This window comes from Gobius niger (genome assembly GCF_951799975.1).
Source record: "Gobius niger genome assembly, chromosome: 20".
Taxonomy (NCBI): Eukaryota; Metazoa; Chordata; class Actinopteri; order Gobiiformes; family Gobiidae; genus Gobius; species Gobius niger.
In genome coordinates, this window is record NC_136871.1 from 16,452,514 (window position 1) to 16,468,370 (window position 15,857).

Here is a 15,857-nt window from a genome sequence, read left to right on the forward strand (position 1 = left end):
ACTGGACAAACATAATTTAAGTGAGGAGTATATTAAAGAGGTATTTTAAACGGTTCAAACAAGTACAAAGAATGTTTCATAGCGCACACTGTCATTGTGTCCGTCAGCACTCCATCGTTGACCGCCAACCATGACACTGAGTCTCACTTGGACAGGCAACCACCTCCCCAAATACACTCGCATAGTGAAATCCGGCAATAGGCTACAGTCCGCTGCTTATATGACCTGCTTTTCAACACAGTCAGGGCAAGCAGCCTGACAGCAGCCCACAGACATAAACTTCAACTGTTCAACTGTGGAGTGCGAAAGAAAGCTATTGCTACGGTCACTTCTCACAACTCTTTTAACTTGTAAAGTTTCCCAAAAATAAATAATCATCAGTACTATGTTTTTTTTTTTATGTGAAAGACTTTTTCTTCTCTAAGTTAAAAGTTAAAATAGGTTTGCTTTATTCATGGCACAACTGTGTGTAGCTACTGAAGGAACTGAGGTGTGTGTGTCTGCTGCCGCACCTGTTTGTCCTGCAGGTCCGATGACAGCTCATAGCTCTCGGACAGGGAGCGCGAGCGTTTGATAGCCTCCTCCTCGGCTTGTTTGCGGAGGATGGACTGTGAGTGGTGCAGTCTGGGCCGGCGTGGTCTATGGTGTCCCGGTAGCAGGATGTGTCCGTAGAGGTGAGAGTCTAGGTGCTCCGAAGCCAGGCCTCGACTGTGGGTCACTGGCACACAGGAGTACCCGCCGCTGGGGTCCACTGAGCCCACTTCACCCCCCGGAGCATCAGCTTCCACGCTGCAGAAACACATACACACACTGGGTCAGAGCTGAGTCACACTCGCTCTCTGTTTCCTGAACAGCTCAGCAAGAGTCATGTGATCAGTTGGGACGTGAACTTTGATACTGCTGCCTGGTATAAATATGGGGAAGGGAATTTATAGCAGCAGTGCCATTGCCCTTGAGAGCATGTCAGCTTCTCTACCATGGAGTGTTTACCAAAACATAGACCTGCCGCAAGTGATAGTGCTATAACTAAAGAAGTACAACCAAAACAGAATCTCTCCAATTAAGAGATACCAGAGTCACTAGTTTAAAATGTTTATGCTGCTAAATTTCAAGTCATCTTGATCTCCTAAAAATTTCAGAACTAAATGTACAGTATGTTGACAAAAACGGCCATAGAATACTGACTCAGTTGACCTCTCTTTAGCTAAATGCATTCAGATGACTCCTGAAAGTTCATCTGCTGATGCTTGGCTCTGCCTGTGATACAGGATCAATAAAGATCAGAGCAGTCAACACTGTCGACTGCAAACTGAAGTAAATTGAAACATGTAATGTCTTCACTCTCTCTTCACCTTTTGTCTGAACGTGGACACAGCTCAATACTCACTCTAGCACGAAAAAACAAACAACAAGAACTTCAGGTTATCATCATTAGAACATCAAGCTTAAACAAAGGATCCTTCATCACAGAACATGGGACTTTAAGCTGGATTTAAATGATCAATTCACTCCATACTTGGTGGTGGTAAGTGATGTAAGCTGCAGCTAACAAGGCCTAAGTTTCCAAGAGTGCATTAGATTGGGCATTCACAAAATGGTATGGCCAATGGTTCTGAAAAAGATGTTTTCATCAAAATGTAGACTAGATATTAAAAAAGGACAATAAGCAACATAAAAGGATCCCTTGCAACAACATCTTGTTTTAAAGTCATTCCTCATGGCAGCCTTAATGATCAATAATGTATTAATTTAATTGGCAGACAGGAGATAATAGTGTACCAAACAAGCATCTGGACCAGGAGACATGATACCATGTTATAGCCCTGTCAAGTTGTCGAACAACAGTGGGAGGATGTGCCAAAAATAATCAAAGCAGCAACAGAAAATGACTTGTCAATGAGGTTCACCAAAGTAAAAGCAGAAAAAAGTGTTAATTCATCACCTCCAAAATATTTGCATTGGATTGGAATGTTGAATAACTATATCAATGCCACTTAGAGTCAAAGCAGCATCTAAGAAAGAATAATGAACTAAATGGAAATATTGATTTGTACTAGAGGTTACAGAACATGATACACTAACATTTCATTATGCCTGAACATAAAAACATTCCTCTTTATGGGATGTTTGTTTGAGGACCTACACTTCAAATTTTCTGTGTTATAAGTAAAATATATTGCTGCTTCATGAAACCTCATTGCCCAAAGTGGTTTAGGAAGTTTGTCGACTCGGTAAAGAAGCTAAAGAAACTGCCTGAAGCTTCGAGAGTCGTATTGAAAATGTCTGAGTTGGTGCTGGCATTGATATATTGTTGCCAGCTTTGCTGATCGGCAAGGCAGTGTTTTTGTAAAGTTTTCAGAGTCAAGCGCAGTTTATTTGTTTGTTCAAAAATGCCCACCATCTACAGCTCAACATTTGTCTGTACCACTGTACCACTCTGGCACATTGGATTAGCCAGAGCGGTTAATTTTCTGGTTCAAACGTTTGATCAGAGCACAAACTAATGTCAAAATATTAAATAAAATGACTGTATGAACCTGATTAACCTTCAAGGCGCACCGTGAAAACCACTGTCATCAGGAACACTGCCTTCAATACATGATCATTTTGTACAAAGCAAATAGACCCTGCATTTATAAACATGTAACACTACAGACCAACTTGACTATTTGCTGCCATGTACTTCCATTTCCTTCACTCATTTCCAAACACCTCGGACAAATGTGCTGAATGTGGCTGAATGTGAGATAGAGAAGTACTACCCTGGTCTCAGCAACTTTATACACCCACTTTCAATGTAATAGCACTCAGAACCTCTTCAGTCTGATTAAAAACCATCCATCTCCTTCAGCCAGTCATTGAAACAGCATCGCCCCGTGGCAGGGCATAAAGCAGGTTGATTAGGTTTTAACTATGTTTCAGTTCGTAATTTGTGCAAGTGACTCAGGCGATACAATTATCTTAAATACTACAATATAACTTAAACTGTCCAGTTCAAGATTTTTAAAAGGAAAATGGAGCATGGCCCAGCTCTGATGCTATGGTCACACATCATCACTAACATTTAAAGCACACAACAGGTGCAAATAAAAGTATGGACTCGTTTTTACAAGGTAATTAACTGCAAGCAACTTTGACATAATTCAAATGCCCAGAAGTGTAATCGCGCTTGAGTCCTGCTTTGTTTCTTACCATCTGTAAGTGTCCAGCTCCAGAAGTGACTGGGATCTGTGTGAGGTGCACTGCAGACACCACATGGTCCCTTCTCCTGACCGCCGCCACTTACATCTGAATTTCTAACCCTTTCCAACGTCTCTGCCCCGGGACACACCATTCCCGCTCTAGGCTTCCGAGGAGGGGTCTAAAGCGTTCAGGAAGAGGTGGGGAATTCCTCAGAGGGAATTGGGTCGAGCAATACAGTTGCCCATTTTAAGGAGGAAGGGCCCGACAGTGAGAAGTAGAGAAGGGATATTAATAGTAGGATAATCAGGAAGCATCGAGGGGAAATCCTGGATATATTTACATCTATGGCCTAAAGTTGTTGAAGGCTAATTATCATGCACTACGTCGAAACCAAGGCAGTGGGAGGTTAAACACTTTTAGAAAGTCAGACCTCCACCCTGCTGTTGTTTAGAACGATTCCCCCTATTCCTCAAGGGCCAGTTCCTGCTTCATGACATCACAAACAAAACAAGATGATATCAGACCTAGGCAAGATAATCCGTTATCGGCCATGCGCAGTGTGGTATCGCTTCATGGACACTCCTGCTGATAGCACTGAAGTCTAATTAGAGTATACTGTTGTAAGCAAAGAGCAAGGACAGTCGCGGCAGCTCTTATGGACCATTAGCGTGCTTTAAAATCGCCTCCCATCTGGTGGCGATGTGTGGAAAGTGACCCTCGAGATGGAGAGCTCCACAATTGCTCATTAAAAAGGAAGTTAGGATCATCAAGGGCAAATAAGTGATGATTTCTTGCCTTTTCGATAAGCAGCAGAATCCAAGATGGACCATTTGTTAAGCTCTCCATTAGAACTAGGAAAATGCTGTATAAATCAATAGCAGTTATCAGCTTATACCGTTATCATGTAGCTCCTTCAGTCTGTGACTTCCAGATCATGTGTGAGCGGACACAGAGGACCCGATCAAACAGATGGCTGCCCTTGTGTAGCGGGGTAAGTGCTCTTGAAGTGAGTTTGTAGGGGCATATCGCAGCAGAGGCACACACTCTTTATAGGGCTAGTGTTACAAACCACCTGTCACACCCTGTCTAGACTCCAGAGCAGAGCAGCAGGAAGTTGTCCACCAAGCATTGCTGCTTAAATTGAATTATCAGGGCACTTGCAGCACTCTTGTCTTGTCTAGAAAGTCTATAGCGTTTAAACACGGCAGACTTTTTTATCAGGTTTGATTTGGGATTTTTAAACTACATATTTACCATTGTATTGTGTAAGGGATAATGCCCGACGAGGTGTCAATGATCAGAAATAAATGGACGACGCAGAGGCCGAACTGTCCGACCTGGTGCTCCTGACTCCACGTCGTACATTAAAACTGTATGATGCACAGCTCTCCGTTGTTTAATCCATTTTTGAAATGCCAGACGGAGATCTGCTGCACAGTGAAAAAAAGGAGCAGTCTGAAAACAAGCTAAATACACTGTTGAAGGGTAGACACAAATACGGAGGAGGTTCATACCACTGTTTTGATGTGGTGGGCAGATGTTTTGAGATGGGGAAGAGAAACTGAAACAAAAGACTATTCCAAATAAAACATTATTACAACAACCTGATTATGAATAAATAGGATCTTTAACAAATAGTTCAAGTAGAATGACTGATACAGAGTCAGGACTAAACAGAATGAGGCTGCATTTCAGTCTTATCCTGCAAATTCTGAATCAGTCTTCCTGAAAATGTGAGACAGGCCTAAACTTGACAAGGCAGGCTTTCGTTTGAGTTGTGGATAAAACTTTATCAGCACTCTTCGCTTTTACATGCTTAATCTGTATTTGTTCTGTAACTTCAGTTTTATTGAACAAAGATGCTAGAGAGTAGTATTCTTGCTTGTCTACAATATGAAAGGTTGATGTTGCTGGCTTTTTGTTTTGTTTCTTTGCCATACACCAAGCATTGGGTTGTTAAACTGAACCAAAATCAACATTGAAATGTATGATCATAGGACTGACAATGTTGATTTAGGTCAAAGTGAAGTTATGACAACAACCTCTACACCCACATTAGAGGTGACAGCTCCGCTTGTATTTGCCGTGTCAAATTTGACGGATTGCATGAGAGTGGTTCTCATTCAGCGTTGTGGATAAAAATAGACCCTCATTGACAGACATTGTGTTTCTGCTCCACTCGTCAAGTAAATTGACCAGGCTTAAGCTGCAGATAAACGCGTCTCTTCATCCACCTCTTTTTAGACAAGGTAAACAACATTAGACAAGACATTCAACAATGATTTCATCTCCTTAGTGAAAAGAAGACATCTACAGGAAGGTTCTCAAAGAGTTACACTGGTCTGCACTGACTCAATGAGCATAGACTATTTTCTTAGTTATATTGTAAAACTCCTGGACGACTAAGAGCATAAACACATCAACATGCCTGTTACAGCTTGAGGAAATGACACATATGTTTTGCATCTGTTTCAGGCACTATTTAACCCAATTAACGTCATAATGAGCCACAAATAGACCATTGTTTACCAAAAATATTTATTGTGGTGGTAAAAGTTTCCATTACAGCACACTTATTAAAGGCTGCAGAAACATTTCCCCTGGACGAGTTGTATGGCTTTGGCATCAGTTGAGCTTAGTAATCCCTAAACTCCCAGCTCTCACACGTGGAGCCTTAAGACCCCCTTTGGACGCTATTAAAATGTTCTACTCCTGTCATAACATTGAAATTGGTGATAAAAATAATTGGGGGAAAATGTCTTTTACTAACATACAAGAAAGTGCTCTTTGTGCCTGGATGTTGCCAATCTTTCATGAAACCTCTTCTGTAAATCACTGGCTCTTTAGCGCATGAAGCAGATATGTATATGACATATTAGGACACATAGTGACATGTTGACCATATGTTGTGCTAAGCACCGTCAGCGGGCACTCCTACAGCCCCTCTGACCACACTGCAGTTATTGAGATTATCGGTAATCCTCCGACAGTAGCTCTTCCCTGTCCTGCCTGAGAGTCGCCTCTAAGCTCTAGTCGACAGCAGCTCCAAACAACAAAAACAATGGAGTCTCACGCCAGGTATGCACTGACAATGACTACTCCTATCTCACTGTACTGATGAGTCACACCACAATCCAAAAGCGAAACTAAAACACAACATAATAATGTGGTCATGCAGTTGAGCACGCAGTTGGGGATTTTTATGTCATGAATTTACCAGATTATGAAATTGAGGGAAATCTGAAAGCGAAAGCCATTTGTGAACCACTGGGATGTTGCCCCATGATTCCCGCCACAGGCATCACACAATCATCTTGCTTGTGTGTTTGCTTGGAACTGGTCAAAGGCACAGTTTGGCTGCCACACTTTCTCAGTCCCAGAGCAGCTGTGGCTACAGAGGGGTCTTAGTGGACAATGTGACTGAGAAGAAAATGAAGAATATATCAAATTGTAAAGCAACTTTGAGTCTAGATCAAAGACTAATCAATGAGTCCACCATATCCACTTTGAAACCTTTTTACCACAAACTTAATGTGGACAATCCCTCCTGCCATCTAAGTAACAAGCAGCATCCTCGGCTCTATCAGAATGAAGTGGTGAAGTCTCGGGTAGGCACAGGGTGGTCTGTTGCCCTGCTGCGTTCAAGGGCGTTCTATCCAAAACGAGGGCAGACAGGAGAGACTCTTTCCCCGCGGTTGTATACGTCATCTGCTATGGGCCGTGATGCTCACAGACTATACTGACCACTTGTTATGGACAGCATTGAGAAGACTGGTGCAGGGCAAGCATCCCAGAATGTCCCAGAAAAAGTACATCAAATGTTAGCCTAACTGATGACATATGGGATGCAAATAAGTAGTTTAAAAGTTGTTCCTTGTCCTCCTGGTCAAGATTTACATTTGCTATCTTTAAATTCTGACAGAAGCATCTCTGGAAATCATTAGCATAAAAAGTTGCTTGAAACCAGCAAATATTCAATATTTCCATGTTTAAATAATGAATGAACGCCTCAAATCAAACACCAGAAGTTAATCTAGCCCCCATTTAACCTGAACCAAACAAACCTGAACGAAATGCTGTTAAGTTAAATGAAGATCAGGACTTTCATATAAACATAGACATACCTTCACAGGGAAAAAGCCAGCCCAATATCCTGACATAAACTCGCCTCAGGAGAACGTCTCAGCAGGTGCTAACTCCAAATCTGCCCTCTTCTCTCTTTTACACTCCCTTTCATTCTACTTTTGCCCATGCATGCACCGGCCCGGATGGTTTTTCCACCTCAGCCTGCGCTGCCGGTGGGTGTGTTGACGTTGGCATGTGAAATAAAGGCAGTCTTTCTCTCTTCCTGGACGCTCACCTCTGCCAAGGAGAGAGCTGTGTGTTCTTGTCCGTCAGGGAAAAGCGGGGGGGCGTGGCCACAGACTGGTGTGTCACACTTGATTAGCACCGCCTGATTGGGGATTATTTTTGGCAGACGGCTAAGACTGAAACTCCACACTTTGTTTTCCCCTCAGTGTTGTCATCCTTTCCCCTGCAGTCATGGCATCAGCCGGGCTCCTGTGTGAAGCCACAGGCCTGTTTCATGCTGGTGCCTATACGTGAAACTTGTCTCCCGTCAGTTGACACCAGTGCACTTCAAAGGTGAATACAGTATGTCAAGAGCCAAATATAACCCAAGGGCAAATGACAGATACTAGTGTTCTCTAAAATACTTGTACAAGCGCCGGTTCAAGTTTCTGAGGTATTTTGTAAGAGGAAGCTGTGGCCTTGCACTACTGACGTACCGATTGGGAACCCTTAGTAAATTCAAATGTTGCCTGGAGCCCTTTCTGTGTGGAGTTTGTAGGTTCTCCCCGTGCGTGTTTCCTCCGGGTACCCCTATCACTAAAACATGTACCATACTCATGTCTAGGCCCAGAGTATGGAGTGAATGAATAACAACAAAGCATTGAAATCTGTAACAATCATTCTGGACATTATTCAAGCACAGCCAAATGGTAGACAGACGCCATCAATGCCATAGCATCAAATGGGAAGAATAACCACATGCATTTGATTGATAAACTATATGTGTATATTGGTGCTGTGTGTGCATTATTTCTGAGCATGATTTGCATGATTTCCCGCACACATTTCCCGAATTTCAGCTAAACGGCGTATTAGAATTTCCTTTCCAAATTAATCTTGTCTCGTTGGTCTTTGGAGCGTGGGTAATAAGGCTAATTGTCAGTCCCATGGCAAAGCTGTCAGAATACATTTGTAAAAACAAGCAGAGCACAACATACCTGTGTCTACAACTCACTCGCTCCCTGAGACCTTTTTTTTAAAAGTCAAAATCGTAGACTCATATTTGTAAGTAAGCTTTCTACTTTCTACTTCCTGTTCTGTTTATTTATCCCCTTTCCTGTATTTTTGTGATCAAATATTTATAAATTTTTTCTTTCCTGTATTTTTATAAAATCTGAAGCACTTGGAAATGAGAGAAGTCAATCAGTATATAAATCCTCAAGTTTTAAGCAGTTCAACAAACTTCTGATAAGCTGTCCCTTGACTAGGTTAAAGTGCACGGCTTGTGCTGTGAAGACACTTGCACCACACGGGAACTCATTCAGCTGTTTTAGACTGAGCCAAGTGCAGGTCACTAAAATGCTTACTCAGAGCCTTGCATCCTTAGCACACATAATAGCATGGCCAAAGGTTAAGCATCCACACACCCAAAAATGCAGTTGCTTCCCTTCCTGTGCTTCCTTTTCTGATTTGACCTGTGTTAAACTTTAAAAACATTCAAACCAGCATGGCTTGTCTTGTCTTTCTGTCAACACCCCAAAAAATCACACATACGCGAAAGTATGATCTAATGATTTCATGAGAATAAACCAACTCAACTCAAAAAGAAGAGGTAACAATGACAGATTCCTTGGAAGCTCATTATGTAAAAATGAATGTGTTCATCCAACACCTTCACATTTCAACATGCAAATGATCCATTATCCCAATAAACTATTTTTGCAAGGTTGGTGATTTGCGGGAACTATTATTTTTATTCATGTCTGGGATCTTCCCTCATCTCCTGCCTTAAGTAATTGATGTGCAAAGTTTTTCTTCAGGGCCTGCCCTACACATTTTGGCGCCCTAGGTAAGATTGAAGGACCAGGGAGGCTCGTTTGAAGACTGAAACTGCAAGTCTCTCACTTTCTGTTCCAAAGCTATGTCCGAAAGTCGGCACTGTTGTCGATAGCTGAAGCATGGACCCCATGGGGTCCAAAAATTAAAGCGCGATTTGGCGTCCTCTCGGGCAGATGGCGGCCGCTGGGTCACCTATGCCCAGGCTCTGTTTTTCTTCAAACAACATAGTCCAGATCTGAATATCACTTCCTTTGTGTGAAAATATAAGCATTTCTCTGAGGAAGTTCTGAAGAAGGAAACTGTTTTCAAACATGGGAACTATCGAGCAGAATGTATTTGTACCACTATTGCAGAGACACCACAAAATAATTAGTCAAAAAGAGCTTTAATGTGTTTTGAATATGAGCATGTGTGTTAATTTTGCACATATTCCTGTGTTTTTGTCTATTTAAAATACTACATGTAGAGCTAAAAATAGATTGACCAAGAAATCCGTCTTAGGTAAGAAAAAAATGAGCTATGGTAAAACATTACTGCATGCTTCTGCTGGGAAATAGTTGCCAACAGTCAACAACAAATGGAGAAAATGGACAGCCACTACTAGAAACTAATGTTTCAACTACTGGCATATGCATTTGCTTTTGACATACTATTGCTGTTGCAATGATGCGAATTATCTGGACTTTAAATAGTTTTTGTCCTCACATGACTTAACTTGTCACATATTGAAACACTGAACCAGTGTGACAGTCCAGGCTGGTAATATCTCATATCTCTACAAGGCTTTCCTTGCCTGCTCTCTGTAATTGGGGTAATAATCTGAAGAGACAGAATGCACTGTTAAATAATCCTCTGCAGCTTTCCCCTGCCACATGTTTCAGGCTGCTTGGCGCAATGGCAACCTGTTGACACCAATCCACAAAGGCAGAGCCTGCAGAGGGCCACATGGGCAGGGCACATGGAGCCTATAATCTGGCAGAAGCACGCATCTACTCACTGGGCCAGGCAGAAGACGAGTGGGTCTTTCACAGAGTGTGCACATGTCCACTCAAATGCTGAGTCGCCAATAGTCATCACTTTAATAACACAAACATGACAATCCTTTGTTGGAGAGACATGCAGGACATGTCACATTCAGCTGTGGAGATAAATGGGAATTGCCATCGCGATGCGGGTCTGCAAGCCAGTTTATACCACTGGTAAAAGAGCTCAAAAGCATCATTACTACATACTGTATACATATAATGAAAAGTCTATTTCTTATTTTAAAATATTATTATTTGGACATTTCACAGACACGCTGTTCTAAGCAGGGCAAAGGATGACTCACCAAAAGCCTTTCCGTCTGTGCTCCCCTGTTAAAGGCCCATGACTTATTGAAGACATTTTGATGCTTTTGTGAGAAACTAGACTACAGTAAATGCTCACAATTTGCTCTGGAGATAAACACTACCAGCTTGACATATCCAAGAGTTTAGCCTCATTCGTTTTGTTCTGCACAAGCTAAACCAGAGGAAGGTGTACATGAAACAAATGGGCCTCTCAGCTGTGTGAAGCCGTGACGCTGCACCGGAGGAATGCTTCAGAGACTATAAACAACAGCCCATTCTAATTCATAACCACACGGGATTTTATTATCATCGAATTATCTGACACCAAGCAGCTTAATGCAGCATAATCTACCCAACCTGAAAATCCGGCCCCCGAGGACACAAGCACAAACCCAAAAAAGAAGATCAGGCCTCAGAGATGGAATTATGCACATCAAGATCACACACGCAGCATAATCCTCTGCCCCACACTCTTTAGAGACAAAATGAAAAACACAGGCTGAGATTCACAAAGAGGTACAGTAAATGCAAACGTCATTATATGTCACAATATATACTACAGTCACATCGGTGTATGAATGAGAGTGTTAATAATAATAATAATAATAATCATAATAATAATAATGGCTTGCAATTGTATTCCGCTTTACAAGCCTGTATTACAAAGTTTCTCAAAGCGCTACACTATAGTCATTATTCATTCATGTCATACTTGGTAGTGGTAAGTTACCCTCGTAAGGCCTCGTCCGGCTGGGAATTGAAACCGGACCTTAGCTGTGAAGCACGAGTGCTAACCGCTGTGCCACCATGCCCCCTGAGTAGTCCTTGATTTAATCACTTTGGGTAAAAGCGCTATATAAGTTGAGACCATGTACCATTTACATACTGTACCGATAATAATGTGGCGTTTGACCCAAAGTCAAGACGGTTGTTTAAGAAATGACATCAAATGTACATAAAATGAATTAGCATATCAGTCGAGACTCTACTGGGAATGACTTGCAGGTGTTGGCACAAGCAAGAGTCTTCCACAGCATGTCTGTTTTTACTCAAACTTTTGCTTCAAGCTGCACAAATCTGAAGTCATACAATGATTAATAGGAAAATGTAAAAAGAAAAACAGATAAATGTACAGACTCTCTCTCATATTGCCAATTGGACTCCTGTGTGCCTGGAGCAATGGACAGTTATTCAGGCCACTCAGTGACTCTCACATTTATTTACTAAATCCTCCACACACACAGCATGCAGCCTCCACTGAGAGCGATGCAGACGGCCTGGGATGAACCCACAATCTCCTTGCTCTGAGGCACTGAAAATATGAACATAAACAACATGCCAAGAAATGATAAAAAAACGGTAACATTTATGTTGACATTTGATACCAGCGGCAACCGTATCCAAGCTTATTACAAATAGTTTCGTAAAGCCATAGAGCTGGTGATTTTGACAGATAATTTGATATTATGCATGTACGACTCACAACGCAAATGGTTTGAACAAAATCTAAAAGCTTTCAGTCACAGTCAAGTGCACTGGCCACTTTGTAATGTTGTTGAGGTCAGCAAACAGCATGCCTGATGTCATCAACTCTTCCTGCTCTGTTTAAACAATCAATAGAGATTCATCAGAGCACCCAGAGGGAAAAAGGACGCAGCAAAACAACAGGCAGGCCCGGGACAGGGGAGGGAGCGGGGGGACAGGGCGTAAGGCAAATAACAACAACAACAACAGTCCCGTCTCTGTCTGACAACTTCAACTGTAGATGTCCCCAAGCATCAGCTGTAATGACATCAGAGTGTGGAGGAGAGAGAGGGAGAGGGAGAGAGAGCATGCCGGTACAGCTAATGCATTCATAAGGCATTCCATCAGACATTCCGAAAGCCCGGGCCAATCGCAGCTGTGGAAAATGTCCTACCGAAAGTGCGGAGACAGACAGTGGCCAAGGACGCAGCCGTTTGCTCCAGGGTGGACAACGAGGACAGCATCTTCAGTCACGCTGCTCCATATAAACAACCAGCATGGGCCTCTCCTCCGTCTGCCCAAGTCGCACTCTCACAGCTGCCACTGTCCAAGCCCCTCCCAGTGCACCCAGAGTCCCAGCCCCTTGAATCAGCCCCTCCCCTCCTCCCAGTGGAGCTCGACAGTCCCTCCTCTAGGGGATGCTGCTGCAAGGTCAAGGTCTGTCCCAACATCAGACGGGACAGTTATCTGTTTTACTTTCTATCTGTGGAATTACATATTCTGTTGTAGTAAGATATTTAAGTTGCAGCACATTTCCCCAACTTTGCATTATGAGAGACAATCGACTGGAGCTGAAAGTAGGAGGTGCAGCAAACAAATACATTTCCATCAACAGAAGAGCAAAAGCAGTGTTATAAATCAGCAGAAACATGATTATTTGGAGACTTAATGAAGGCCACTGGATGAAATGTTGCATTAAATAAAGGACACTAGTGTTGCAATTAGTGTGCCAGAGACAATAGAAGTTACTGATATTAGCACACAGATATAATCTATACTATTTTGTTGTCCATTATAAGACTGCACTGTATGTACCGCTTAGAAATCTAACTGCAATCACCTTCACTTTTGGGGCATTAACTCAAAGACTGCTAACTCTAACTTTATACATGTATATACATTTTTACATTGTTTGTTTTTACCTATTCTCTTGTTCAACACTTTTATCTGTGAAAGGTGCTTTAGAAATAAACTCTACTTACTTACTGTACTTACTGTACTTACTTACTTACTTACTTACTTACTTACTTACATACTTACATACTTACTAAATAGAGTTTTGTAACTTGAGGTCTCTTTGTTGCAGAATGCTGTCACAGACATTTCCATAGCCCCTCGAGGAACAGGTTTAACAGTCATTGGATACATTTCTGTAGTGCTGTTCAGCAATAACAGGATTGTCGAAGGACTCGCATAAGTTAACCTCATGGCTGCATAACCTAAAACCTTAGCTACATCAGCTAAAGCTATCATTAGCTCAACATAACATTCAGTTTAGTCAGTCTAATAGGTGATTCCCAAAGGCAACCTCAGGTCAGTTAGAAAACCAGAGTTTGTTTTTGTCTAAAGCAACCATTCACAATGTCGATGCAGATGGTCAAATAATCACCAGACAAGCCAAGCCTGAGATTGTACTGTCGTTGTTGTTTTTTTGTTGGGACAGTGCATGTAAATAATAACACAGCATGTAAAAATGCCACCCTGGATTGTAGGGATAGGCTAATTTCCATCCGTTGCTCCACACTTGCGTTCACAAATACACTCTCTCTAATCCTGGCTTCACAGAACGGCCCTGCACAGCAATAATGTTGCTGCTTCAGACGTAAATCCGGCGATTCGAGTTTTTTAAGGTTTGCAAAAGAGCAACCAAATGACAAATAAATAAGTATAAATTCTGAAGTTTCAAACTCCCAAACATCAAAACTTAAATCTAAGATGGTGGTGAGACAATGCATGGATACCCATAAATTGTTTCAAAAATAATAAATCTTACTGTGCAATGGTCCTGGCATGTAGCGGCATGGATGCCCTGTGTCTAGATCCACTTGGAGGAAGTGTGCCATGGGTTCTGCCCCCTGCTGCCATGACACTATGAGGCCTATCACCACGGCAACTGTGCAGCGCTTGGTGCCAGCGCTGACAAACAGAGAGAGTGGCCCGTAGCTGGGCTCTTACCCTCCACCTATAGGATTACAGATAATGGGATTTCCCTTCCTCTAATGGCCGCTCCTGACAGGTGGCGTCCCTGTTTAGCACAGGTGCAGCTCTGACTGTGAAAGCATGGCTACACATGACAAAAATATCCTGAAGCCTGTTATATCAGTGGCAAGGCTTTTAATGCAGAGTGCTCACAACAAGCATCAAAATAGCTCAAGTTCCTTTTTTAGCTGAAGGTAGAGGTGGTTCTATTTGTTTTTTTCTATAAGTGTGAGCTCATTGCTTACTATTGTGTTGACAAAGAAAAAATTAAATATGTGATCTTAAGCAGCATTAGCCAATCATGGCTGAACAAAAAGTCTTAGACACACTTTACTGAAACGTATGACATGAGCTGCTACTGCTGTGTCATGTTTGCTAGAGAGTAATTCCTTAAATGAACAGCATGTACATGCGTATATGGCGGGCTGTACAGTCCCAAAGCAGGGTTAAACAGGCCAATGACTGTGGAAGAGAGGGAATATGCAGTAAAAAGATGATGATAATAATAATAAATGATATAGCTTTTTGTTTGCCTTGTGTTTCAAACAGAGGCAAATACATTCAACTCTAAATATAAGTGCAAATGAAACACTCTCCATGATTTTGTGTAGCTCGTTCATTGCGGTGCAGCATCTGGCTTCCTCTGGTGCTATGTCTAGCTCTGAAAGCATACACAGCATGTGAGATGGCACTAGACCCACAAAGACAACAGCAAGCAGGGCTGCGTCATGGCGAGGATGCTGATGAGGTTAAAGCCGCTTGTCACCTTTCACTATAAGCCTCGAGAAAGCAAGACAGACTGCACTGGGACCAACAATGCCACGTCTTTCCTGCAACATTAAAAACTGCTGCGGGGGAAGGAAAACTATTGTTTTTGTGTTGATAACTTGGATTTTTTTCTTTGTGCATTATTTTGTTTTTTTAATTGTCAGTATAAAACATAATGCTATTTTACTTTAATATGTTTTTATTACATTGACAGTAAACTGGGACATGCAAAAATGTTGAAGCAATATATCAATGAAATCAAAACACTACACTATTGTAAGCTGTAATCCCAACAAACACTAGAGGGCGCTATGGTTCCAGACCTGACTGTGCTGTGTTGATTGGCACAGCACAGACTTTGATTGATGAGGGCATTTATGAATAAACTGGGACAATAAAGCCCAAATATAGTGATTCTTACTGAATCTTTTTTCAGCTGAATATTAACCTTCAACATCTTTCTCTACACTTTCTGAATACATGCAATTATGTAGCAGAATTGTGATCAGTTTCCTGCCAATTAGAGTGGGTCTGTGAGGATGAGGAAGAAGAGGAAGGACAGAGAGCAATCTCAGTCAGTCTGCCGGCCCTCAGGGGACCTCATTACACCAGCCCGGGCCCCAGCACTGTACCCATGTGTTGGCGCTACTTCTGACACGTCCCGCACAGGGAGCCTTCAGTCGCCCATCACAGCTGCACAAGACAGGAAATATAAAACGCTTC

At 42.2% G+C, this 15,857-nt stretch overlaps 1 protein-coding gene across 3 annotated transcripts in view; it reads right to left on the reverse strand.

Annotated features, from left to right (window-relative positions):
• The window catches only part of iqsec1b (IQ motif and Sec7 domain ArfGEF 1b), a 124,100-nt gene that overhangs the window by 11,038 nt on the left and 97,205 nt on the right, over positions 1 to 15,857 (reverse strand). For 2 of the 3 annotated variants that reach the window (XM_079578685.1, XM_079578686.1), the window contains exon 4: positions 513 to 789. In XM_079578685.1, the coding sequence (XP_079434811.1) occupies positions 513 to 789 (277 nt within the window). Of the gene's footprint in view, positions 1 to 512; positions 790 to 12,561; positions 12,690 to 15,857 lie in introns of those variants that run through there. The other variant, XM_079578687.1, reaches the window with a different exon arrangement.